This window comes from Botryllus schlosseri, chromosome 13 (genome assembly GCF_051294905.1).
Source record: "Botryllus schlosseri isolate E-star chromosome 13, Bs_hap1, whole genome shotgun sequence".
NCBI lineage: Eukaryota > Metazoa > Chordata > Ascidiacea > Stolidobranchia > Styelidae > Botryllus > Botryllus schlosseri.
Window position 1 is genome coordinate 4,333,485 of NC_137248.1, and position 26,379 is coordinate 4,359,863.

Below are 26,379 nucleotides of genomic sequence, written 5' to 3' on the forward strand. Positions count from 1 at the left end.
AAACAAATTCATTCACTTACTGGTGTATAGCTGTTATGTGTTTACCATACGTACCATATCATCAAGAGTGCTAATGTGATAACAAAAGAGACCATCAACTGAATCAACTAACGTTACTAGGTTTGGCATTAGTGTATCTGCTTCTAAAATTGAATCTGCCCCCCCCCGCCCCCCCCCCCCCCGCCAAACATGAACCTTACCGCACGTCACTGAATCTACGATATTCGAATATTTACCTGAAGGTCTGGCAGTTACCGTGGAAATGTTTGATTCTGCTCGCACTGAAATCAGGCTATTCTGCTTTTTATAACCAAAGCTTTTATAAGCTCAATTTCCATCGCATTCCTGTCTCATACCAGTATAGAACATTGAAACCGTTTCGGTTGACAGCCGTTCGGCAACAATATAAGAACAAATAATTTTAGACCAGCAGCGTTGCTAAGACGGCTCAAGCTCATTATATCGGTTTTTAAGAGGCACCCATCAGGAATCAAACCCGGTACGCCGGGGTTTGCGAGACCACTGAGCTGTTGTGACTCCAATTCAGTTGCCCCCGAACTCGATTTCGTTTCGTTATATTACCAGTCATCGTCGGATCGACAGGTTCATTCAACTTTTATATCTTTAGTCACGAAGTCAAAGTCGAGGTTTCCAACAACGTCTCGTCTGCGAATTCGCCTTCGATCTCAGTTGAAGTACAGGAAGACATATTCGCGTATTTTGTGGGGGAAAGAGTCATCAAAACCAATGTGTCCACTTCGTAAGTGGTTTGCTTGCTGACAGCCATGGCTTTTTATGCGGATTTGACCTATATACATGTTGGGCTAACGGAAGTGTTCAGCACTTTTTCGCATTTGATTAGACTGAAATGACCTACAATGTCTCATTTTCCACAATATCCATCAGTAATTATTATCATATCGATGGTGGTAGAACTCGTTTATTTTCAGACTGGAAATTGAAGTCGCATACGGTTCCAATGTTTCAATTACGTGGAGAATTGACGATTCCAAGATTGAAGAACCAGGCTTCATTTTGAATTACACTTTTACCAAGTAAGCCACCTGAATATCTGACTTTCACGGCATATCCATAAAGTTTGATAGTTGAATATCCGCGGCCAGCTATATATTAGTATGGTCACAATTCTGCTGTTGCTATAAGTCCTATACAGGTTACGTGATTTCTGAGGTACAGGCGCCTTGATGATGCCTTATTCATAATTACAATGTCAACATTTTGAAAACAAATCCATCAAAATCCTTATTGGATGCAAATTAATTCATTTGAGTATATGGTCAGTTTTCAGTATGAAAATGGGATATTCCTTTACTTGAACCTGGGTTTCAACGACTTTTTAAGTCGATTGGTGGTATTGGAGCCAGCTGATCTGAAGTTCAGTGCGCGTTAGTCAATACCCAAATAGACGCAATACACGCTTGACTATGGCTCATTTCGTATGCCTTACCAGTCTCTATAGTTGAGCTAAGCTCGAGTATTGACTAATCTAGTATACAAGGGCGAAATGTATCTACCATTATAACAGCGTCGGAGTATATAATGTTCACGCGAACTTGGCGAACAAACTTGGCACGACCAACATTACGGAGAAGATCTTTGTGATGGATGATTTATGCGAAATTCCAGAAATAGCAGTCAGTAAAAGCCACCACGATGCCTTCATGGTAAATACATACGAAAAAATGTTGGTTTCATATCATGGCATATTCTGTAACTTTCTATTCATCCAGATTTCAAAGTCCAAACCGCTTCAGCTTGAAGTGGACGTGGACATAAATTGTACATTTTTGGCAAAAGTCTCGTACGAATGGAAGTTATGGAAATTGGAGTTTGACGAGATACAGTTTCATAAAGTGATTGGCAAGGAGCTGTTTGATATCGACCCGACTATAAGTAAATCGAAGGTCCTTCAAATACCTCCCAGAGTCTTGGATTACGGGAATTATTCTGTTGCGGTAAATGTAAGTAGCTTAATCTGAGAGTTCTAATCTGTCAATAAACAAATGATTATAACTTATGTGTAAACGCATAGGTGACAATCGATGGTAGTATAATGTACCAGGAAGCCAGCACAAGAGTGGATGTCTACCCGTCGAAGCCAGTGGCAAAAGTAGACGGCGGAAAAGTTCAGCATTTTAATCGCGGAGAGAAAGTCACACTCGATGCGTCTGTGTCGTATGACCCCGACCGAAGCGACGGGGGAAATGATGATATGCAGTAAGACTACTGAAATGTAATGTCATTTAGTAATGACAATATGGTGTGAAACGTGAAAATGTGGTAAAAATGAAAATGTATTTTTGTGAGGGTTGATCCGTTTCATTATTCAGCTAGAGAATCGGAGATTATGTAAACGAAAAGACTTACCCGAGAAATCACTCGTTGTCACGAACAACATACAATTATACATTCGATAGTATAGCGAATGAATGTATCTGTTGGATGCAATCATCAAATTCTGTACCACGAGGAACTTATGTCAATCATCCATTAGGCTGCAGCTTCGCATTGCTTTGTGCATGGCATCTGTCATTTTTGCATATCTGTATATGTAGATGAGATTGTGTGTGTTTATGAAAACCTACCGGAGTCTACCAAAATCTATAAACTTGTGTGCATCAACAACAGTGTTAAAAGAGAAAAACCAACAAAGTTACTTCTGCTGTGTGCGTCGAGTGTGTGTCTTGAACTGCGGTTATAACCGTGAGACTGGATCGGTGAATTAGCGAACTACTATGTTTTAATGCTTGTACCAGAGACTTTGTCGTTCCTCTACGTGTGGCATTGCGATCATTCCAAATTTCACAATACTAGGTACAAGCTCATAGCTCATTCCTATGCTCCCTTCCGTTCTATCAGATACGAATGGGAATGCTTCGTGCTGTACACCCCGTACACGCCGTGCTTCAAGGACGAGTATTTGGAAGGCGTCGTGTTTTCCACGACTGCTCCGCCTATCACCAACAGCATGAGGGCTTTGGATCCGTACCTTACCGTTCCCGATCGGGACTCGTCTCACAAAAAGATACCCATCGCGATCGAAAAGAACGAAAGCTCTATCACGTTTCCTGCCGAATGGCTCGTGGACGGAAAGGATTTTGTATTCAGGGTGAGTTACTCGTTTGGAAAGATGTTCCAGAGAATCTGCGTAAACTGTTTTCTCTGGGATTAACGAATGATGTAATCCAGGGCCTGCCAGCCCGTGGCCCGCGAGAAGGTTGTGAGTGGCCTGCGAGGCAATCCTCGAAATTAGTTAAGAAATTACCCAGGTAATTTGTTGTGAACTTGCAAGTCCAACAAAAAATTTGCTTAGCATGACCGCAGACTTTGTTATGTTGATGACTGAAATATCAGCTCCGACGTATTGGCATAACCAGGGGCCATTCCCATTTTTGTAGATCTCGGTGTATGACCATAAAGTAGAATATTTCGTGGCTGATCAAGTTGATCTGATATCTTTGTAGCACTGCTCGCGATTCATTGCCAATTGATTTCTTGCTTTGACTAATGGTGCCTTCTCCTGAAAATTAAAAATACGCCTAATTTACGGAAGAGTCTAACTATATATTGACAATCATGCAAGAACGTGTCGTCCGACATGCGACTTCGCGTCTGCACTCGCAGAAAGATCGTCAGCGATGCAACCTTTGCACAACGTGGTAGACGCACGTTCACTGAAATTTCCAAGCGTCGATTAATCATGTTCTGGCCAAATGAGCCCAGCAATATACGGGGACGACCAACAATCTATCAAAATAACATTATTTCATTGACCCAATTTTCTCATAAACTTTGAAAAAACATTTCGCGCTTCGCACGGTAGGGCATGTACAGAGTTTTCATGACATATTTGTTATCGATGTTGATGTGCAGTAATCTATCCAAAGTCCTTTTTTACCGTTACCTAATCCGGTTCGCTCCTATCGTACGACTAAAAGAGGACATCTGCATTCAAGTGGCCCGCGTAATTGTTCAATAATCTCATGTGGGCCTTTGGCCGAAAAGGTTGGCTACCCCTGGTGTAAACTAAATGTAAGAAAATCGGTTCTGCTGGCATGTAGTTTGTTGCGGTAAGGTGATTGCTGAGCCCGTGAGCAACGAACCGAGGCTTTCAAAGTCGTTATTTTTGCACTCAAGTAGAAGTATAAGTAAGTTTCTAGGCTACTTGCGTAGAAGCGGAAATATATATTTTCAAGTAAGTAAAAAGTAAGTTCGGGGCCTAGTTTGGTTTAGAAAACTGAAAGCTGTTACGTATTTAGACCACGTAACGACTTGAGGAAGTACGTCGTCACTGGCCTCCTCTAAGCCCTAAGCCCTCATTTACGTCATTTCGCAGTACTCAAAGAGGTGATTAGATACGAAGGACTACTTGAACTTTGGTGTTGGTTACTCAAGTTTGTTTTATCTAATTTAGGGCTGGCCGACCTTTTCAGCCAAAGGGCCAAATTCAATTGACGAACTATTGCGCGGGGCACTAGCCGCGCCAAGTTCATAGGTCAATAATATTGTCACTTGACTATAATGCGAGCCTGTTGTATATCGCTGGGCTCAGTTTGCAAGGACTGGGCTATCCGGCGCATGGACATTGAACATATCGATATCGAAAGCTGCGACGAACATGCGTCAATCATTTCGTGCCTATAGGTTTCATAGTCGACGGTCTTACTGCGAGCGCAAACGCAATGTCGCATAGGCTATGTTGAACGACACTTTGTCTCGTAATCGCTAATATAGTTAGACTCAATCTGATACATTAGGTATTCTTCCATTTTCACAAAAGGTAACACTATTAAAAACAAGAAATCGAGTGACATGTTGCACCAATCTTGGAGAAAATTTTTACCTTTGATAAATCTATCGCAAATTATTCTGCTTTATTGTAGTGTACGAAGATATACCAATATGTGAATGGCTGATGGATCTGTCAATGCGTCGGAGCTGATATTTTAGTCATCACATCTCAAGTGTTGCGGCCAGACTAATCAAATTTTTGGTTGGCCTTGCAAGTTCACAATCTGTGAAATCCATTTTTGATGATATTAGAAATTTCGGAAATTACCTCGCGGGCCACTGAAACCTTCTCGAGGGCCACGGGTTGGCCGGCCCTGATCTAACTGAACTGTGTTTACGCAGGTGTGAATGTTATCAGGCTATTTCCAGTTCCACTTAATAGACGACGTTGACCATGTTATCAGAAGTCTACAGCGGTACTCGACTTGATACCGTATCCCATTAAGTTGACTTTACCTAACTAAAACCACATGTTTATCCCATTCGTACTTATACAGGTGAAAGTGACAGCGAATTCAGAAGATTGGCAGCCCAGATCGTCTGAAGAGACGGTCGTGGTGAAGCTTTCTTCCAACGCTCTAAAACGGTACTACCGATACCATTTACGCTGCTATCGTAATATCAAAACCTCATTCTTTGTTTCCTGGCAGCATTAAGATCGAATGCACGAATTGCGGCAATAACAAAGTATCCAGACATGTCCCGCTACAATTTCAAGCCTCTTGCGACGATTGTATCGGGCTAACTAATTCAACGGGCTTGAAGTATCGCTGGTCGTTGCATGAAATCGTCGACGATGGGAGATCTTACTACAAAAACGGTAAGTCACACACGCTAAAGCTATATGTACGACATTAGTGCTAATGTCACACTGCCTTAGAATCGACCCACTGCGCACCTCCTGATGGAGACGGTTGGTTGAGCTTGAAAGGTTACATGGGCAACGCGTCCGGTATGTAGATTTTTCGTTTCTTTGCACGTATGAATAGCCAGAATACTGCCTTTTTTCAGATTACAACTGGAACGACACGGACTCCAGTCCCGGTAATTCATAGATACATTATTTATCGCCGGTTATCGGGTCGCGATTTCTTTTTCAGAATACCTGTAAACCTAACAAAATTAATCTGTGGCATATACGGCGATGTCATTCTTCGCAAAATGCTTAGTTAGTGTATGTTTCAGTCACGGCACTGGCTATCAGGCGTCTCTACACTCTTAGAAAAAAGTCTGTAATGCACCCGTGGTACTGGAAACCATAGAACCTAGATAACTCAGACTTACACCTCTCTATAAATCCAACACAGCATTGTTTTTGGGGTCAGAAACGGTCCCCCAAATTTCTCCAGCGGTTTCCCAAAATCTGGACTTGCAACTGCATCACAAGAGTATAATGGTTGTTTCGCGCTATGTCTTGGCGATAAATACGATTATAGCCTACGATCAATAGTTCACGCCCCGGAAAAAGAATAAGTGGAGGTACAGCTAACAGCTGAATCGAAGAGTTTTACATAGAAGTGCACCTTCGATACTCGCCGATGTTTATTCCTGATTTATGGCGCATAATGATCAGTTTTTACGTGTGGAAACATAGCAAGAAGATGCCAACAAGCACACTTTGTTTGATTGCTCAGCAAACCCGTTCGGCGGCAGTGTCGGGCATGTTTTTTGGTCGCTGTCACAATCATTTAAGCTGTGCCTTGTGGAATAATTCAATTTTTGTTGCGTTGATTGTATGTAATTTCAATGCCTAGGTTTGTACCGCATCTTTAGGCTATTTTTTATTATTCAAATAAAGCACCTGCGATCTCACTTAGCGGTAACCCAAACCAAGCCTTAAAAAGCCTTGCTTTAACCCGCCCCGAATCGCTAATCCCGGGAAATACTTCAAGGACTTTACAATCGATTAATATCGTTCAGTCCGCCACTAAGTAACATGTTTACCCACGCACAGATCTTCCGCCACTACACAACCTTTCCATGATGCTTTTGGAAGAAAATTCAAACTTTGTCGGCAATACTCTGGACGAAGACGAACTCCGAAAGCCGTTCAAGCCGAAAGGGATCTCTTTCAGTAAGAATTCCGGGATATCGGGTACGTGAAGCCGCGCTTCGGAGAGGCAGCGATCAAATTTTACCGGCCGGTCAATCTGCAGGTGATATGGAGGAAGGCGATCCGGTTATGGGAGATCCCAACGCTGTTAGATACAACGCGTTTGATAGCGACCCGGACGATAACGGTAATTCATCGAATCCGTCGGCTTTAAGCCATTGCATAATTTCCATATTGATTCGTTTAGCAGTAGCATCAGAAAAGTGTTTTAAAATTTTTAACTTATAGGTCTTTACAAAATGGTTGAAGGTCGTGGCGTAGAAAGTTGAAATATGTACGTTTTGATACCTTTTGGGATATATAACTTAAATATACATTTTATCATTACGTAAATATATTAAAACCCGAAGCTTTTCGAGTTGACACTCTTCAGGGGCAGTCGTCAGCAAATAAGGAATTCAAAAGCATGCGTAATTAGATTCGTGCAATGTAGGCCTACTTATATGTAAGTTTCAGGAAATGCCTTATTTGCTGACGATTGCCCTGAAGAGCAGATAGACATGAGACAGGCAGATCACGGAACACACGGTATAAATCAGAAAGTAAGCCACGCGGGGATTAACGATTGGCGCTAATTACTAGTCCTATACATGATGCCAATGTAAATGCACGAATCTAACAAGTATACGATATTGACAGCTCCGTTTCCTGTGGACCACCCGCGTGCAGTCAGGTCCGTTACGATACCGTATCATATCATATACGAAAATGCGTTCCGCGAGAGAGCAAACACAGCCCACCAGGCCACTCACCAAGACAAAAACAGCACGGGCGGTTCGCAGGATATGTTAGAGGCACCGAGCTCGGACTCTGGTTATTCAGGTGCGCAGAGTATGGTTGGATTAAGTAGGATTTGTTTAAGTTGTGTTTTATTCATATTAAGATATTACAGCGCCTGGAGATACTGGTGGCAGGGATATTCCAAAAATAATACCGACCAAATCGCCGCGTCCTGAGTATTTCGAATCACCGCGCCAGGCTGACGGTTACCGAGACGACAGCGCCGCCGACGGCGATCTACGGTCTGAAGCGCATTATCAGGTATGCGAGGTGGATTTAAATTCCGTTTTGCCTAGAGGCGGTCAGTAACGAAGCATTTATATATACAATTGAATAGTATATTCATATTGAAATAAACCCGAAAATTTTCGGCTGACACTCGTCAGGGGTAAACGTCGGCAACTACTAGAGCAGAGGTGTCAAACTCAAATTGCGTCGCGGGCAGGATTCGAAACTTCAAATCGCTCGCGGGCCGCACCAGTCAACTTATTCGAAAATGTTATCTCATGCCTTATTATTTCACTTGGGTACTTTTTAATCAAGTATACACAGATACTTGTATAATACATTATACCACGGATCATGGGGGTTTCATTCTAGCAAGTAGCGACACCTTTATTCGTGAACAATGGAATTGGCGAAAATACCATGATTAGCCGGTTGAATACGGATGTGAACCGCTAAAACATTGGCGCTAACGACGATATAATTTGCATATTTCTTTCTATTCTCCTTTTCATTTTGTCATAATCTGGCGTTAGCCCTGCATATGAGAAGTGAGGAACACAGGATATTGAACTGTAAACCCGGACGTTGGAATTTGATTTATTTCAAATCCTAAATCGCGATACGGAACCGTCTGGATTTTTTTATAACTAAATATGTTCTACATGTAAACTGCATATAGCGGTTTCGCATTAGCGTATTATTTTCCATAAAACTCAGAACTCAGTGTGGGCTTAGGGTTACATTTTAAACAAAATGCATTTAAAACAAACATGTTTTTGATTTTTTGTTGTTAGTTTTTCAAGGCATATCGTCACGAATATTCAATGGTGACGTCATATTGGAATGACATTGCCAATTGAAAATATAGGGTAAATATAGCTCCTTTACCGAAATATCTGTACTATTGCTGTTGAACCGACTATTTTATGGGTTCCAATCATCGTATATCGATATACATCGGCTATATCGGGTGGTAGTTGTCTGTAGGCTCATACAACATGAATTTTGGAAGGTATTTACGGAATTATGGCATAATTTTACAAGTTAAAAAACACAATTTTTTTAAAAGGCCTTTGTTTAAAACACTGTTCATAGAATGTTTTAGACAAAGTGTTCTAAAACACCGTTTGTTTCAAATGCATCCTTACGTGTACGCAAGTTAGTTTTGCCTGTTCTTTCACCACTTGCCCAAGTGACTGTTTTTTAGACTGCTTCCACTTGTGCACTTGTTCAGTTCATTAGTAGAAACTACTTACTTTTGCACATTTGGATTTTCAAGTTTATAAACATAAGACCTTAATAGCTTTCAGACCCTGTTTAACGTCCACTTGTATGAATATAACTTTATTATAACTTTATTAAAGTTATACTCATACAAGTGGACATTAAACAGGGTGTGGAAGCTATCAAGGTCTTATGTTTATATATAACGTCTGCTATCGGCACAACAACGTATTCAAGTTTATAAAGTAGCTTAGTATAAGCTGACATTACTTTTACGAGTGAAAAAATCATGACAGCCGGGGACCTGGCCCCAATATCGCGGTAACTTAGTAGTTGCTTTGGTAAAACAATACTCAGTTTTTACACTTTGACATTTCAAAGGTAGATATTGCTAAAGTTGTGTCATAATAACTGAACTGAATATGTTTTCGCAGATTGTGCCTATTTGTAGCGTCGTTCGATATATTGCGATGATCACGAAAATGCATCCTAATATTTCGAAATAGCCACCTCTTATTATCACCAAGAGTATGCGGTCGCTTGAAAATCTGCTTACTATAGAGCAGTTTTCAGATCTTATACTGTCCGCCCCCATTTTCACAAACCCCCTTCTACTTCTACTAGAATAGTTTGGCGACCTCTGGTATTGCCATTAAATTTTGTCGTTCGACAGGATTCCGACGACAATGTTATCGAACTGCGCAAAGCTGCTTGGGGAGTGGCGACGGAAGATTTGTTGGTGTTACGCCCCGACAGCCTCGTTGAGGGAAAGACGTACTTTGTCAAAGTCAACGTCTATAATCCAGGTACGTATCCACGTGCATCGTGACCATTTATTTAGTAATAGTGATTTTTAATTGTAATCGATTAAGATGATTACAGTATTGTCAGGTTATGATAATCGATGGAATACAAAAATAAATTGACGTAATCGTTATTTATCACAATAGATATCACAATAGTTCGTTTTGCATATCTAATCGTAATCGATCTGTGGGTGGTAGTCTACGGCTTATATCCAAGGAAGAAATGAATATAATCGCGAATAATCGTGCTTACCTTTCCACTTATTCGTACTCGTCTACTGTGCGATTTTGCTGTGATCGTAATCGCAATCTCGCCATTCAGACGTAATCGTAATTGCAGTTGATTGCATTGATGCAGAACTCGCCCCATGTCCGATAGTAGAATATATAAAGTGGACCGGCTTATAAAACGCTACTAGAATTTTAGGCGACTACAAAGATTGTTGCAATAAGTCTCGCACATTGGGAAAACAATGAAAATAATATTAACTTATATGTTCCACCTGCCCTATAAGAACATGAATAATTTTAAATAAGTGGTCATCCGTTTGACTAATTAGTAATTATACTACAGGACATTAAATGCTAACATCATTAAAATTATGATCACATTTTCATTTCAGATGATCAGTCTTTGTTGGGACAAGCATCGTATTACTTCTCAGTATTGCGTGGTCCGAGTTACGGAATGTGTAGCGTGCTATACAGAATCACGAACTATTTGGTGCATTGCGCCTCGTGGAAAAACCAACAAAACGACAACAAGAACGACGTAATAAGCAGGGTATGTGAAATGTGCGTGAGCGACAGATTATGCGCTAAACTCGATGCGAACTATTTAGAACAAGATGATGCGTTACGACGTGAAATATAGTGAGAAGAGGGACGGACCTAAAAGGCATATTTACTCTGGCATTAATAATGAGATGACATTCCATTTGCCAGCTTTCGATAAACCCGGTAAGAGTGGTGAACAATAGTACACTGTAAAAAATAAACGTGGAACTGAACCTGTCATCTGGTTTTACATGACGGACCTGTAATAAGAGGTACCAGGTCGAAACATGTTACCCAACCAGTTTATTTTTTACAGTGTAGCGTTAACTCGACGAAGGCACCATGCGTCTGTACAAGTTGTTTTTCGATTATGCAAACTTGCCCTGATAACATTGCAGAAGAGATCATTAACGAAGTACTCGAACTCTCTCGGAGTACTCAAGTACCGTTTGCGTACTTGCTCTATACTTACTATATACTTACTCGAGTGGTAATGTTGTTAAACAACTTGTATTTCTATTAAACAAGTTCTAATGACTTGTATTCTACTGCTCAATGTTTTTGAAAGATTGAAATATTACTTGACAGCGTTCATCCACATTTCGCTTCAAAACTCGGACGGTGCGAGCACGGATGTGTGTTCTTTTTTACCCGATAGACTGACTCCTGTTCCGGAAGCAACAGAGTTTGAGTACTTGGAGGATGCGTAAGTTTGTATAGCGATACATTTAAGACCGATGTTGGTATGTGATGTATGCTTCGATTTAAATGTTGACCGTTACTGAAAAAATTATGAAATTGCGACTATATGGACTTGGTCTTCTATTCGGTCAAGTTGACCATGCCACACTGACTTGAATTCATCAGCGTGAAACGAATTTGTTGGCCAGCGATATGTCGTCGAGACATAGCGACGTGATTTATCTTTTCAAGTAATAGGTCAAAATATCATTCACTATCATTGGGAAAAGTATATTTGGATAAGAATTCTTGTAAATAATTATCGTTAAATCAATTATTTTGACTCTAAGGAGAGTTCTAATCGTGTATAGTGTAGTTTGCCTGCAATATAGAAGGAATTCCTTCTGTGTGGTGCTACTGCCGATAAAATATTTAACATAGTATGAATGAAAACGAAAATTGAGTTAATGATTTTGCAGTCTTGGTTTCCTAATTCAAAAGTTTATGTGGAATACAGTATTGAGTATCATGAAGTTTAGCTTGTGACGCGATGGAAGGAAATAATATTTCAGGTATAACAAATCAACCTTGCGCGACAGTCGCCTGCAGAAGCTCGTGGCGATTCGCGACTCGGAGAGAATAATCGCGCTCTGCAACGTGATTCTCGACACCATGCCTAAAGTGAGAAATGGCACGCGTAATAAACAAATCGACACGACCCTAGAACTTGACGTCTTTGCAGGACGAATTTATCAACAAAAATTCGTCTACCGTGAATATGGCAAGGCAGACTATTTCAAACGTGATATCTGCGTTGGCTACCATTCGTGCGCGTAATATTGCGGAAGTCGATTATATCATGGACGCAGTCACAAGAGCATTGTCGCGGAAGAACTCGATCGCGACAAAATCTTTCCTCAAGGCTTCCAATGTTATCACGAAGAACGCGGACGCGATTATATCGATGAAGAACTCTGATAATCGTAAGCGTTGGTAGGCGATCAGCTTGAATATGTAACATTTTACAAAGTCTTCTGCACCAACAGCTTCGTGGAGAATGCGCGGGTCAAGCGATGATGAGATAATAATTTTGTTCATGAAAGCAAGAATGCTTCTGACTCACGTTTGCAAGGAGAGTGTTAGTCAGGCTCAAACCCGAAAAGGGACGGGCGATGCGGAAAAGCACAACTTGGTATACGAATTGGTGCAACGTCTCCTGAAAGCGGAGAAGAGAAGTCATGAATCGCTTGACAAGTTACTGCTGAGTAAGTCCATCGTTGGAGACTTGTGTCTAGCACCAGAGGTGGTCGGTAGATTCACTTTTACTTTATCGGAGTACTCAAAAAGGTTTTTACCTACTTTAACTGCATGCTCAAGTAACAGCGACGACACTTCCTTTTCCAATCATATGCACTTATCCAATTATTCCAATCATAAGTACTTACTTGTACTTCACGAAGTGCTTGTTTTTCAGCTCTTGTAAAATACAGACCGAAAGTACTTGGACCTTTATATGCAAATGTGGATGGATACGGTTTCATTGCGCAACGGTTGGACGAAGTTGTGCAACTGCCTGATGCGACACATATGAAATCGTGGTATAAATGGAATGTAGGAGCAGTCCTCCCAGAAAACGTCAGAAATCATTTTCTCAAAGCAAAGGGGACAGCAGATATATTTGCTCTGGCATCGACGATGCCCGATGTTCTTTTGACCACAAATAACTTGGTAAGCATCACTGAATTAGCAATTTACTGCAAATGGTGATACGACTCAAATTGGTTTCATTTGAAATATATATTTCTTGGTGATTTCTCAGTTGAAAATGGATGACCGAAAGCTTACAGTTACGCTACACGACGAAAACCTATCGAAAATGTCAGTTTCGGAATTGTCGGAGCCGATTACGTTGGCACTACCGCCTCGAGATTCTCAAATGGTATCGTTGATATTTTATTGAAAATGTATTCGGAAAGAAACATGTGAATACCAGCAATTGCATGATCGATTTGTGGCGTAATAAGTTTTGCTGTACCTTTGATTTGGATTCAAATCTAAGGTTAATCTGTGCATTTTGTTTAATATTGACGTTAGTTTTAAGCATTCGCATCCAAATTTGTGGTTCCAGGGTCTGTTTCACTAGTTGGATGGTGGTAGATTTAGATGAACATATAATTTTGCTTCTCTCTCAGGCAAAAAATTAGTTCAGCTTTAATCGACTGGGATTAGCTAGTCCTAATCGCCGACGAACATTTTCATTGTAGATTCTTCCCGCCACCGGTTTGTTATCAAGGGACTATGTTACTTCGAATAAATTCACTGCCAGTCGTCTGCATAATAGGACGCTGCACGTGGAAGTGTTTGTGGAATCGTCAGGAAACAGGTAACGGTAATAGCTAGTCATGCCGAGGCAGGTTATTGCTATGTGTTGTATACAATACTGCAAAATGAACCCATTGGATTTCCATCATTTTGATATACATCTTGGTGAACCCAGTAAATTTAGGTAACTGTGACAATGTGCTAGATGTGGCTATTCTTTAGATGCAGCTTCTATAGTAAATTACACATGCTATATTAACTTCATGCAATTCTGGAAATTTTAACGTTATCATTTTCATTACCTCAATTACGAATTTTGCGGAATGGAGTCATCATAGTCGATTGCAATATCGCAACGTTTGAACTGGAGTATTTAAACCGCGGTTTGTGTGTTTTAGCAAAAGCATGTTATGAAATGAATATGCCTTTCGAACCTCCGTTTAAACTCGTTTTCATATTGGGAAGACATCGGTGCATGCGACTTATTTAGTTTATTGTGTGAATTATTAGAATTCTAATTTTTTGGAAGGTCCTTTCCGGTAAGCATAGCAATCGCAAAAGCCAAGGAGCAACGTACCAAGCCGCCGAGGAAAAAGGATGTCATCCGAAAACAAGTATTGACCAGAGGCGTGCTTTCTTCAAATACCCACACTGGTAAATTGTTGGCTTCATCTGTTGTATTACAAAGACGATGGTTCAGTTACAATTCCACATTTTCAGCTGGTGGAGTCCTTTCGAAATTCGTAATGACAGACTCCGATTTCGTGGACGGGCACAATAGTTATGAAGTCGTGCTTTGGAACGAGCAGTCCGCCACGTCGAGGTCACGACGCTTTGACGACCGTTACGTGGGTTACTCGATACGAATATGGTGGTCCGACTGTTACTATTGGAATGAGCTGTTGACAGATTGGAGACGGGATGGTGTTACGGTAAGCTTATTTTCTGACTGACAATGAGACATGTCAATTTCCCGTGCGTGACTTGCTGACATATGTTGTTATGGCCAAATTTATGGGCCGTGGAACTTTTTGACTAATGTAACTGTATTTGGGAGTAAACGTTAGTAAGCTTCAACGATGGACGGTACAGTCCTCGAGTGCTGTATGCTATAGATGTGTTCCATGTAGGGTTACCAATGGTATTGAAACAAAGGACTGATCCTTTTGAAATGGGACATATGGTAACTTACCATATGTCCCATTTCAAAAGGATCAGTCCTTTGTTTCAATAACCTGAAAAGGAGATGACTTTTTGTAGTCAACGCAGTATACTATTGGTCGAAAATTATTCAAAATTACCAGTTTTCTTCTCCGGTACCGGATTTGTGAAAAATGTCCTTTTTTTCGGATGTTAAAATATGGTGACCCTAGTTTTATGTTATTTATTAAGGAGTGTCTAACTATTCTGATGTAGCTGTCGATATACGGACAATATATCTGTTGTTAGTTAGATCTGACATATCGATTCACCTGCTCCCATACAGTATACGCCAATTTATTTTCATGGCTTATCCTTTGTATGCTATCTTCTGTTACCTTTTATATTCCGTGGGCACGCCTCATATTCACATGTTCTTTTCTGATTATGGGTAAGCGTTCGATTGAAATATTATTCTGACTCCTATCTTTTAGGCTCATATATGAGTGTCTATAACTATAGTCAATTGCGTCTTGAACGTTTCCCTTATTGTCATTGGGGTCAATCGACATATGAGCTTGAGTATGCGACACAATAGCATGCGTCACTCGAAGATTTGACATAAAGTAAGGGAAAAGGTAGGGTTATGGTCATAGTAAGGGTAGATTTTGGCGGGGGTTATAAAGTCTCACACTCTAATGTCGTTATTCATTGTTTCGCATGCTGTCATTTCAGCCAATTGTGGTTACAGTCAACCGGATAAATGAGATTGCAAAGCTAACTGAAGAATTTCGCAATTGCTTATTGCAGGTATTGAAAGAATCAACGTCGACTCAGACTCTTTGTTCCACAAGCCATCTATCAACATTTGCGTCCTCCTTTGTTCCAGTTACAGTACAAGCTAGCGATCCAAACGCAAATAGAGGAATCGCCAAAACCGGACTTTTCGGAATATTTGCAGTAAGTCAAGTATTCACTTTTCCCCATACCAGTCGATCCAACTGGATCGTATCCAGAATATCAACCATGGGGTCTATGCATCTGTAGTGTGATGATTCCAATTATTATCTGCTTACCCCGGATGAAAATTTGGTAGGGCCTTGCAACTCGAATTGCGGGTGGTTTTTGAAACATTGTCACCCTTATGATTGATACAGTCGCTTGAAAAATCAGTAGGATCGTTGACAAATCCATTGCAATATATCTGGATTTGTACTGCATGCACCGCTATATCGTCATTTAGTAAGACCAGGGTTGTAACCAAGTCACAAGGCCCCGAGTCACAAGTCAATCTCACTTTTAGAGTTTTGACTCGAGTCAAGTCGAGTCATTTTCAATTCACCACCGAGTCAAATCCGAGTCCAAGTCAGCGAGCAGAGGGCTAAGTCCGAGTCACGGTATTATGACTCGAGTTTGAGTCCAAGTCATTGTGTTGACTGCAAAGTTACCTGTTAATATTTTGGTAAACCCACTTTTATAGCTCTTTTATGTGATATCGAATATTTCGCATTTATAATACACTAATTTACCTCACTTTTAGCAGTTTCTGGTAAAATTTTCAGGTACCAGTTCCAATAAATGAAATCCCAATAGTGTGGTTACTTTACTATTCTTCGAAATTAGTATGAAATGTCGGACTTGGCCGTCTGAATCTGGAGTCATATGACTTGGTTTGGGTCATGCACAATGACACGACTCCAAGTCGAGTCAATACAAAAATTGACTCGAGTCGAGTCAAGTCATTTCCGTATTTTGAGAAAATGACTCGAGTCAAGTCGAGTCATCAGAAAATCGTGACTCGAGTCGGACTCGAGTAAGACATATTTTTATTGTATGATAGGCTGTCTAATATATAGACATTTGGCACTCATCAAATTGTTCTTTTGTTTATTATGATTGATTGCAAAGCAAGCACCCGATTGTTGAGTTCTATTTTTGACTAATAGTTTGCCTCGTGGTTACCTGGTTACCTGCTGCCGTAAAAACAACGAGTCAACAAGAACATTTTGCGCCCGCCAGGCTACACCTCTGATACAAACTGGTCTGATGCAAATACTGACTAATATCACACTAACTGTTATTTCAGGTGTTGGTAGCAATTTCGCTTGGAATGGTATTTTACCTCAGGCTGACGCACGGCTACCGGTGCCGCGAGTCGTTTCTCGAAATGAGTCGCATGTTTCGTCCGAAATTCAACGCCGTCGGAAGGCGGTTGCGGTGGTATTTCGGTCCCGACAAAAAGTCGAACGCGGTGCCCGTTATACTGCACGACAACAGGAAGGAGCACAAACAAGTAAGGAATTTGCGATGGTATATAAAATTGTACTCTTTACTTTGCTGAGACTTCCAATACTGTCAGTGGTTATTTACTTATTAGTATGGTATACTTTCAAGGAATGCTCAGTTGGTATTTATACAACGGATGTCAGATGTCTATAAATGGCAAAAATAATAAATAACTCGACCTAGATTTGCAACTTCATTTGTAGCATCACAGTTATTTTTAGATGCAAATGACCACCGTACACCACCACCTTCCTTAGGATCAATTTTTCATAAACTATATATTCTCTATCCGTTCAAGACACACAATTCACAATCCGATACACAAGACAGAACTTGTCTCCGTTATTTCTTACTCAAAACAACCTTATTTCAACTCATCCATACTTAGACGCGTTCTGTTCGCATTTGTAGATTTACGAGTTGTGGATCCAGACGTCTTGTTGGCCCGGTAGCGGCACAACTTCGAATGTGTATATCCGAATGCACGGGGCGGAAGGGCAATATGAGGCACGGGAGTTGATAACTCCAAAAACTCACACCGCGAGAGAGGCGAGGCATGAAAACGGATTTGCGGAAGACGACGATTGCTCTGGAATCAACGATGAACTATTTATCACTGGTATACTTCTTTTCCCTCTTTTTTTGGCCATTCATATAGATAATATAGACTTTTATTACTCTGAGAAATCTATGTTGCTAAGTATGCGAATGTAGTATATGTGGAAAGTCAAAATGATTTTTTAGCTATGTTGTTACCAGTGGCGTAGCAGCCACTTGGCGGTTCTGGCTCTGCGCCAGGGGCGGCAGGCTCCAAGGGGGCGGCAAAATGAGGCTGCACAGTGTACTGTACACAGCCGGCTAAAAGCAGCGTAATTTGTAGTCCTATAGCTGGCGCCCCGTGAGCTGAAATTTAATCAAACTGGTCTCAATCGAAAGCTAGTGTAGCGCTGATTCCGAATATGTTAACATGGCAATGGATCCACTCCAAAATAGCCGTCAAGGCCGATTGTTCCTAACAATCGGAGCTCCGCAACACAACACAATGACCAATTGACCATGATAATGGAAATTATATCGAGCGATTATTAGGAAAAATGCCGATTTTCAAACCAGCATTTAAATTGTATTTCCGGAATCAGGGCAACTATAGCTTTCGATTAAGATCAGTATTGTTAAATTTGAGCGCTCGGAAGGCCTGGATAACTATAGGATGAACATGACCATTATGTGACCGAAAACTTCGTCATATAGGTCTATACAAAATACATGTAGGTTTAATTGTCCATGGGCGCTTAAATGACTGGCGTCGAATGTTCCTGTCTTGGTAATCTGAACCTCACAAGACAGATACCATCCCGCACGGAAAAATTATAAGTCAGTGAAAAAATAACAATTTGAAATAGTGTGATCTCATAGTTTAGTACGTTTGGGCGAGTCTATATTTTTATATAGCAGACAGGAATTCGTTACGTAGGCCTAATGCTATTTCGCGAAGTCATACCAACGGATCCGCCCGCCCGAAGATGTTTAATTATTATTGACGGGTCCTCCCTTTTCAAACACACCTCACTCAGCTCACCGGTAAATCAGATTACCTAAGCAGAGAGAGGATACAAATTGATAGCAATATATATGCAATTCCCCGTCATATTGACCGGTTCAATCATGATAAATGATATAAATAGGCGGGTAAAGCTGACTCAGGAACGGACACACAATGTAGAAGAAACGTAGCGATAAACAGCGAATATCGTGAGGGGGTATGGGGGGGGGCGAAGTCCACCAGAAGTTCGGGTTATCACCCTATGGGGGGGGGCAAGACCAACGTTTTGGGGGCCTGACGAAGTGCTGTTACGGCCCTGGGTCTACTTAGGGGGCGGCATTTTAAGCGAGAGCCAGGGGCGGCAGCGCATGCTGCTACGCCAGTGGTTGTTACTAGAAACAACGGTAAGCTATCTGCTATGCTGAAAGCTTGAGATCTTTAATTTTACCTTCTTCAGTTAATGTTTACATTTTCCACGTCCATCCATGAGCGAAAAATGTATATTAATTCCTCTAGATTTATTATTTGTACCTCCATTATCACACGGGTGTAGGGTTGGGGTTATCAGGAACACTTTCGCGGTAGATATTGTCTGATAAAACAATATTTTATAGGTGCGCTCACTAAATTTGTCGTCACATTTCCGAAGATCAAAGGAACTATAGAAAAAATTACTTTGTGGCACGATCACTCTGGAGAATGTCCCGATTGGCGCATTGACTACGTCACACTTCGGGACGTTACGCATGATCGCAGATACCATTTTGCCTGCTTCGATTGGATTGCAATTGGCAAGGGCGGAAGGAATCAATCGTTGGAATTACGGCCTCTAACCGCAAAGCCACCGTTTCGTCAGCAAATAGCGATTAAATTGAACGCGTTGCTATGCAATTTTAGCAGGTTTGGCATTTTTATGCAGTCCGATTTCCTATATGTACTTGGCTTATTGAATTTATTATCTTTCTCCTAGCATAAGTTCTATTGTCGCATCTCCTGGCTACGGAAATTTGTCGCGACCGCAAAGAGTCATCCATCTGATTTCGTTGTTATTTGTAATTTGTGGATTGTCAACAGCGCGGTTTTGGATCGAGTGGGATATATTTTCACACGGTACTTTTCTATTTTCGGCTCTTGGTCGTGACACGTTGCAATTGACCCACTGTTGAATTACAGATGCGGAGCTTCCCTACGTTTCTGCTGTGAACATGGTGTATGGTCTAGTTATCGGCGTCATTGCAGCTTTGATTTGCCTCCCAGCCCAGCTAATTTTCAGGTTTGTATTGAAGATTTATTCATTTATATCTCCAAACTGGCAGAAGGTTCTCAGACCACACGTTGTCTTTTGTTTGATAATTCGGTAGCGATTTCTGCTTTCTAGTAACGTTGATACGGACAAAATATGATGGGCCGATCGTTCTGTCTTCCGTGCTAAGCAGTCACTTCGGATTTCACTTGCCGTCCAGCCCAATCCCAACCCAATTTTAATGTGTAAAATGGGAAGATTTCTTTTATTTATATCTAATAATTACTGTATGGTGATGGCTCATGTCGACACACATGACTGAGGTGAAGTTTACGTTTCATATCTTCTCAGCTTAATCCTTTTATCCAAGTGGAAAATGCTAATTAACGTATAATTGTACGTGGTTACTTAATACAACCAAATACTCCTATAACGACCTTACAAACCACCCTGTGGTGGTTGTAGTTTGTTTGACAATTCGAGAATCGTTGGTATTTTTTATACGTGAGAAAAAGTGACCAATTTTGACTTACTAGCAACGTTGATACGGAAGAGATATGGAAAGCTTGATGCCGTCTCGTGTTTTGTCCAGGCTCAGTAAGCAAGATGACAAAATATCGGTAACGATCGAAGACGCGACGGAGTCCATTCGCGGCAGCGGATTTTTGGGAGATTATTATCCCATGAGATACGCGTCGACTATCGACGTTGGCAAGATGTCGGAAGATAAGAATGACTCATCTCGAAGAGGTTTGATAACAATAATTTATTTATTTTGGGTTGCGATCCTGAGCTAAACAGGCAGTCGAAAACCTTGTAAGTTGCTCCGCGAAGATATATGATTCGGCAACCTTAGGTATGTTACATTTTCACGTCCCACTCTTATTACCTGAGCAGTGAGCATCAAATAGCCCATATGCATACTCAAGCCTTTTATGGAGTTTTGAAGTCAATTGTAGTCCTGCTTGAGCTCCACATAATTTTTTGGTACGAGTCTTTCCAAATTGTACTCGCCAAGGAACAGCCCTTGAGTGAATTATTCAACCGTACGGTTGTAACTCGCGACAGACTATTTTGTATTATTATTTCTAAACTTTTCGAGTCAAAGAATCCGGCAGTATAAGGTAGCTGAACGATGGAACATATAAGACATGTAACAATTATTTAATTTTATAATACCAGCAATCTGTAGCAGGGTAATCATAAAAGGTTTACTATTCGTGTCAATCTTATTAAATTTCATACGATACTGGGATTCAAGAGTCCAATTCCGACACACGATACTCGTAACATTACCTGTTATATTCCTGTCTTTACAGCCGATGAAATGCCTACCTGCTCTAACACCGCGATTCTGCCCTCCATGGGCTGCGACTTTACCGACGACGATTACAATATCCCCAGTGTTGCAGACACGGTGTCCGATTGGCTGGTGTCGAAGTCGGACGGGAATACGTCGAACTGTGCAGGTTCCAGTAAATGTATTGATAAAGGCAAGTTGAATATATACCTTTCCTCATATATAGCCAGAGGTGGTCGCTAACATGTTACTTCTACTTCTTCGGAATGCTCATGTAGGCTTGGCCTACTACTATACTTACTCTAGCGTAAGGTTTCTTAAACTTTTTTGATCACGAACCCCAGTTCAAGAACCCCTGCTCTACTGGTTATGTTTTAGACTACATACACAGCTTTGCAGGCAACTTTACTCGCTGTTTGCACTTTGGATCCTGTAAAGTATATAGTAGCTTCAGGGTATGTGTGCGTCACTTTAACAAGTGAAATTTTAATGGCAGCAGTGCGAAATATCCAATACGTCACCGTAACTGACTATATGTTCAGATTCAGATATAGCATCTGTTGCAGTGTCGTTAGTCATCGTTCATCAGTCGTGAAAATGCATCTTGCATCTCAATTTCGAATGTAGCCTACTCGGCTAAAAGTAAGCGAGCCCCTAAAAATATCTACGGTACCTTTTAAAACTACATACCAGAGTACTTAGCACTAGTTCCTTTTCTACGTTCAGTTGAAGTAGTTTTACCTTGTCTTGTAATACGCTACTTCTTCGGCCTTATTTCTACTTGAGTACCAAGGATTACTGCACGCTGACCGCATCTACTTATGCCCGCGTTCTAGTCTATATTTTAACTGGTTATCACCCCACTTAATACGACTGATAGTGATCCTTTCTGTGTTCAGATTGGAATATGCACCACGATGGTAGCATCGCCAAGTGGAAAGAAAGTACAAGTTCCATCGACGAAGAAATAGCTCGTTGTATGCGATCACCCCTTAAGAGAACTCGCAACGTTTCAAATAAAGACGCGTCGATACAAAAGATTGGTGAGATCATCGCTGATTTGTTGAAGGGCAAATTGTACATGCCAGTATTTTTGTTGGCCATGACCGGCAGCAGTAGCCATCATCCGCTTTCGACTAATTTATCTTGCGCGACTGAAGCTTTATTTGATCTTAGATAACGCAGGAGAAATTCGGTCATACGACAGCGAGAAGCATTTCCCGGCGCCGAAACGCGACAGCGAAGAGGTTTTCACTGTGTCGGCGCGGCTACAGAAAGAACTGGAATCGATGCTACAGAGCGGGTCGATACTGGCGGAACAGTACGAGCAGATGGAGGGGATGTACTCGTCGTACGGCTCGCACCTGCAGATCATCCCTCCTGAAATCGTGCCGTGCGAGAAGCTAGAGCCGATCCCGCGCGATTATAGCGCGCTGCTGCCGCGCAAGTCGCGTAAAATCGCGTGGATATATTACGCGATCGCGGTTGTTACAGGAGCGGTTTTCTCATTATGGGGCGGCTCGCTGATTGATTCGCATGATCTCAAACCGTGGTTCGAGACAGTTGTGTTGTCGTTCTTCGGGCTTGTGGCAGTGTGGGAGGGAGTGTTGATAGTCGTATTTGCTGTCGTCAAGTCTGCGTACGATGCGGTGCTGTGGAGGTTTTCGACTGATCGCGTTTGGAACTTGTTGGACAATGTCTTCTGCCGGAATCACACTTCTGCTTTGACCAAAGACTCCGTGGACTTCTATATAGGTTAGGAGGGAAAGTATTTTCTTTCGGTTTTATCCTTAATCCATCCCAGCTAACACTAGCATTACTTGTCCTTCTGTCGATGCATAGATCTCATTCTACCATTTATAGCATAGGCCTAGTGTTATTATGTTGTATATATTGTTGTCTTGTCACGGTCGGTCTGTGTCGTGTAAAAATAACATGGCATGATTGCATAACTCGAAACACCTCCCGGAATTCATCCAGTGGTAAGTGAAACATCAAGAGTGTTTTAGAAATTTGATATCATTGCACGGCTCTAACTCAGATTCCAATTAAAAATCACGACACGTAATATTGATGTCGGTTCGTATCGAGATCATTTTATCAAAGTTTTATCAATTCACGATACTGCAAGAATTGGGTTGCAGTGTCTGAAGGAGAGTCGATCAAACGAACAACTTGACTTGATTTGAAGAAAAGGTGCTTGGATTTTTAATTCCGCTGCGATGCGGATGTCCACACTGCCACAGTTCAAATGGTGTCAAGGTCTTATCGATGTTAACTTCATTTCTTTGCATTCCCAGATTCAACAACGTACTACCCGACGAAGGACGTCGGTTCGTCCTTAGCGGACGAGACCCTCGTGGAAGACGTTCGAATGGCGCGGCAAATAGCCGACCGAGAACGATCCCGGTATCTCCGTCACGTGCGGCCGCCTAAAATCGAAACTGCTCGGACCGAAAAAGCGCGCAAAGCCCGCAACGTTAACAAAGCCGTGAAGGAGTGGTCTCTGACCTTTTTCCTGTTATTGAACGGCGTTATACTAGCCGTCGCGCTAAGCCAAAGATACAACGATCTTATCCTAGAATCCACCGCAACTAAAACGTGGCTGAAAGACACCCACAGCTTCCCGACTCGGGAAAACAGACATGCAGATAGTCCTAAAACAAACCCTATTACGTTGGACGTTGTCAAAACGAAGCACGACTGGGTCAAATGGTTTGGCAGCGTCGTATGCTCGGATCTAGGCGGTGTTTCAGATGAGAAAAACATATTTGTCAATCCGTCTGACTTGCTACTGACTGACGCCTCTCAAAACGAGAGATCTGAAAACGAGGATTCGCAAAACGAGAGATCGCGAAACGCGAAATCGCACAGCTATCAGCGGACTGCTGATCGCTTTTTATTGGCAGGAAACGCGCGTTTGACTGTAAAACTATGCAGTAAAGACGAGTGCTATTTGCGTTTCTTGCCACAGAACATCAAGACGATCATCAACCGTTCTGATGTCTGGGAGGAAGGATCGCAAGGCGCGGCTGGTATTCGGGAAGTACAAGCTCTGTTGCGGGAAGACTCGGAAATATCCAATTCGCATCGTCATATACGGATAGACGAGGCTGAGCATACAATTCGGTTTTCTTCAGGCGGTTTACTGCGAGGAAAGCAAGTCATGTACGAATTGCTCCGTAGGGACGCGGTGTTTTCTGCAAAGTTCGAGGCTGTCTTGTACAATCCTTCCATTCATTTGTATTCACATGTCGTTACTTCGGCGGAAATGACGAACGGAGACGCCACCCCGTCGTCCGAGGCTTTTATCAGCAACAGCGTGCGTAGCGTGGCGTTCACTTTCAGTCCGAAATACAGTTCTCCCGCCAATTACAACGCATTCTATTTGAGTCAAATGCTGTTGCTATGCTGGATCGTATACTGTGTATTCCACTCCGCGTTGTCACTAGCGCACTCGTCTACGCATCAAGCTGGGAAAACACGTCGCGCAGATAGAAATGAAGAACACAATCCGTATTACAGAGGAGCTGTCATAATTCTTGTGCTCGATTTTATGTGTTTCGCGCTGTGCGTGACTTTCTTTGGATTGTCGTATCGAAGGCGGCGCATTATCGACGAGATCATCCCCGGTCTGTACGGGTACGAAGCGCCGTTTGTGGGCGGTGACACGGAATTTCCGTTTCGGGACATACTAGCGAACACCACGCAGCTGTCTTCTGTGTGCGGTCTCTTGAATTTCCTCGTCCTCGTGAAAGTCTTAGTGAACTTGAAGACTTATCATAACTTTCCGAATCTTTCTCGGCTTTCGTCACAGTGGACGAAAGGAATCGGTCAGATATTCGTGCTGTTTTTGATCTTCTGGACCACCGTGATCGTGATATCGTTCTGCACTTACCTGGCGTTTATGGAACAGTACGACTTCAGCTCTTTCGTGAAATCGCTAATGACCGTGGTGTTGCAGTGCGTCACGCTTGGCTTGGCGCCTGTCAAGAGCAACGTGAAGTTTTCGATGATACGGGCGAAATACGGGACGCTGGTTACGCTATTTTTCTTCGTTGTGATATTCGTTACTTTCCGATTGCTGCTGAAAGCATTTCTACTGGCTGTGTTCCGGGGTACGCATAGAGAAAAGCAAGCAAAAGACGATTCTAAAGAAAACAGGGAAAGCGCTATTCCTGCCAAAGATGTGTTTACGTATTTGCGGAAACGCATGCAGTACGTTTTCTACTGCTGCCTGAGCGTGCTGCCGTTTCAGAATGACAGCAGGTTCGCTAACCAGTACCCGGATTTCTCGTCTCTCGGATTCAAAGCGAATTCGTTGAACCGGAGGGAAAAGAAAAAACTCGGCTACACTTCGTCGAGTCTCGAGCAAAAGGCTTCGCTCGCACGAGAAGTTTCAGAAGAGGAAAAGAACGATTTGGATGTGGAGAAGAAAAGCAAATACAGTCTACCGTCTGAAGTGTGGCTGTCAGAGGTATGAACTGTTTGAAGTGTTCTTGCACCCTTGCAGTTCTTATTCCAAGTCTTTCGTGACTATATAACGGAAAATGGCTGACGAGGCATCGAAGATAGCCATTTCAACATATATTACGTCGTCTGTTGTTGTAATGTATGAGTCCCATCTGATGGTGGTAGTGCCAAATCCAAATATAGGGGATCTATCGATAGAATACATGGACTTTCCAGTTGTGAAAACGAAGTAACATTTTAAAGGCAGCTTCACTTTGTGTAAAGTACAGGTACATATTGTATCCTGTTTAGCTCGTTTTAGGCTTCTCTATATCGAACACTTTCATATAATCGGATCAATGGTAGATTATAGTAAGTGTATGCTGCTTTCAGGTGCACGATCAGCTGAATGAACTGTATATCAGAGCCTCGGCGCTCGCTGATCATACGGATGAAGAGGAAGTAATTGATAACACAGAAGCAAAGCAAAGGTAAATATTTCCGTTTCCTGATGAAGTAGAGTAGGCATTACCCACAACGCGATTTGCTTCCGTGTGTTGCAGTGAATGCAGGACTGGAGAAATATCCGAAGCCACTGGTCATTCAAGTAGCGAAGAGCAAACGTCAGATGGCGACCATGACGATGACTACCAGTCGACAATCAAGTATGGC

General features: G+C 41.9%; 1 protein-coding gene and 1 long non-coding RNA gene across 2 annotated transcripts in view; one reads left to right on the forward strand and one right to left on the reverse strand.

Annotated features, from left to right (window-relative positions):
• LOC145454230 (uncharacterized) overlaps positions 1–26,379 on the forward strand; it is a 66,859-nt gene that overhangs the window by 36,266 nt on the left and 4,214 nt on the right. Inside the window, exons 33-71 of the mRNA XM_080332234.1 lie at positions 629–760; positions 951–1,055; positions 1,547–1,685; positions 1,752–1,982; positions 2,054–2,238; positions 2,881–3,130; positions 5,310–5,398; positions 5,463–5,632; positions 5,693–5,764; positions 5,824–5,856; positions 6,767–6,907; positions 6,969–7,052; positions 7,565–7,747; positions 7,809–7,966; positions 9,831–9,963; positions 10,587–10,747; positions 10,806–10,923; positions 11,329–11,446; positions 11,994–12,102; positions 12,164–12,404; positions 12,468–12,686; positions 12,896–13,149; positions 13,241–13,360; positions 13,686–13,804; positions 14,273–14,397; positions 14,464–14,675; positions 15,694–15,843; positions 16,970–17,176; positions 17,581–17,788; positions 19,327–19,612; positions 19,683–19,822; positions 19,886–19,985; positions 20,548–20,705; positions 21,275–21,496; positions 22,155–22,298; positions 22,432–23,010; positions 23,556–25,732; positions 26,101–26,198; positions 26,271–26,372. Coding sequence (XP_080188360.1) covers positions 629–760; positions 951–1,055; positions 1,547–1,685; positions 1,752–1,982; positions 2,054–2,238; positions 2,881–3,130; positions 5,310–5,398; positions 5,463–5,632; positions 5,693–5,764; positions 5,824–5,856; positions 6,767–6,907; positions 6,969–7,052; positions 7,565–7,747; positions 7,809–7,966; positions 9,831–9,963; positions 10,587–10,747; positions 10,806–10,923; positions 11,329–11,446; positions 11,994–12,102; positions 12,164–12,404; positions 12,468–12,686; positions 12,896–13,149; positions 13,241–13,360; positions 13,686–13,804; positions 14,273–14,397; positions 14,464–14,675; positions 15,694–15,843; positions 16,970–17,176; positions 17,581–17,788; positions 19,327–19,612; positions 19,683–19,822; positions 19,886–19,985; positions 20,548–20,705; positions 21,275–21,496; positions 22,155–22,298; positions 22,432–23,010; positions 23,556–25,732; positions 26,101–26,198; positions 26,271–26,372 — 8,472 coding nt within the window. The remainder of the gene's footprint in view (positions 1–628; positions 761–950; positions 1,056–1,546; positions 1,686–1,751; positions 1,983–2,053; positions 2,239–2,880; positions 3,131–5,309; positions 5,399–5,462; positions 5,633–5,692; positions 5,765–5,823; positions 5,857–6,766; positions 6,908–6,968; positions 7,053–7,564; positions 7,748–7,808; positions 7,967–9,830; positions 9,964–10,586; positions 10,748–10,805; positions 10,924–11,328; positions 11,447–11,993; positions 12,103–12,163; positions 12,405–12,467; positions 12,687–12,895; positions 13,150–13,240; positions 13,361–13,685; positions 13,805–14,272; positions 14,398–14,463; positions 14,676–15,693; positions 15,844–16,969; positions 17,177–17,580; positions 17,789–19,326; positions 19,613–19,682; positions 19,823–19,885; positions 19,986–20,547; positions 20,706–21,274; positions 21,497–22,154; positions 22,299–22,431; positions 23,011–23,555; positions 25,733–26,100; positions 26,199–26,270; positions 26,373–26,379) is intronic.
• LOC145454741 (uncharacterized) overlaps positions 1–26,379 on the reverse strand; it is a 55,498-nt gene that overhangs the window by 22,759 nt on the left and 6,360 nt on the right. The gene's annotated exons all lie outside the window — the stretch shown is intronic.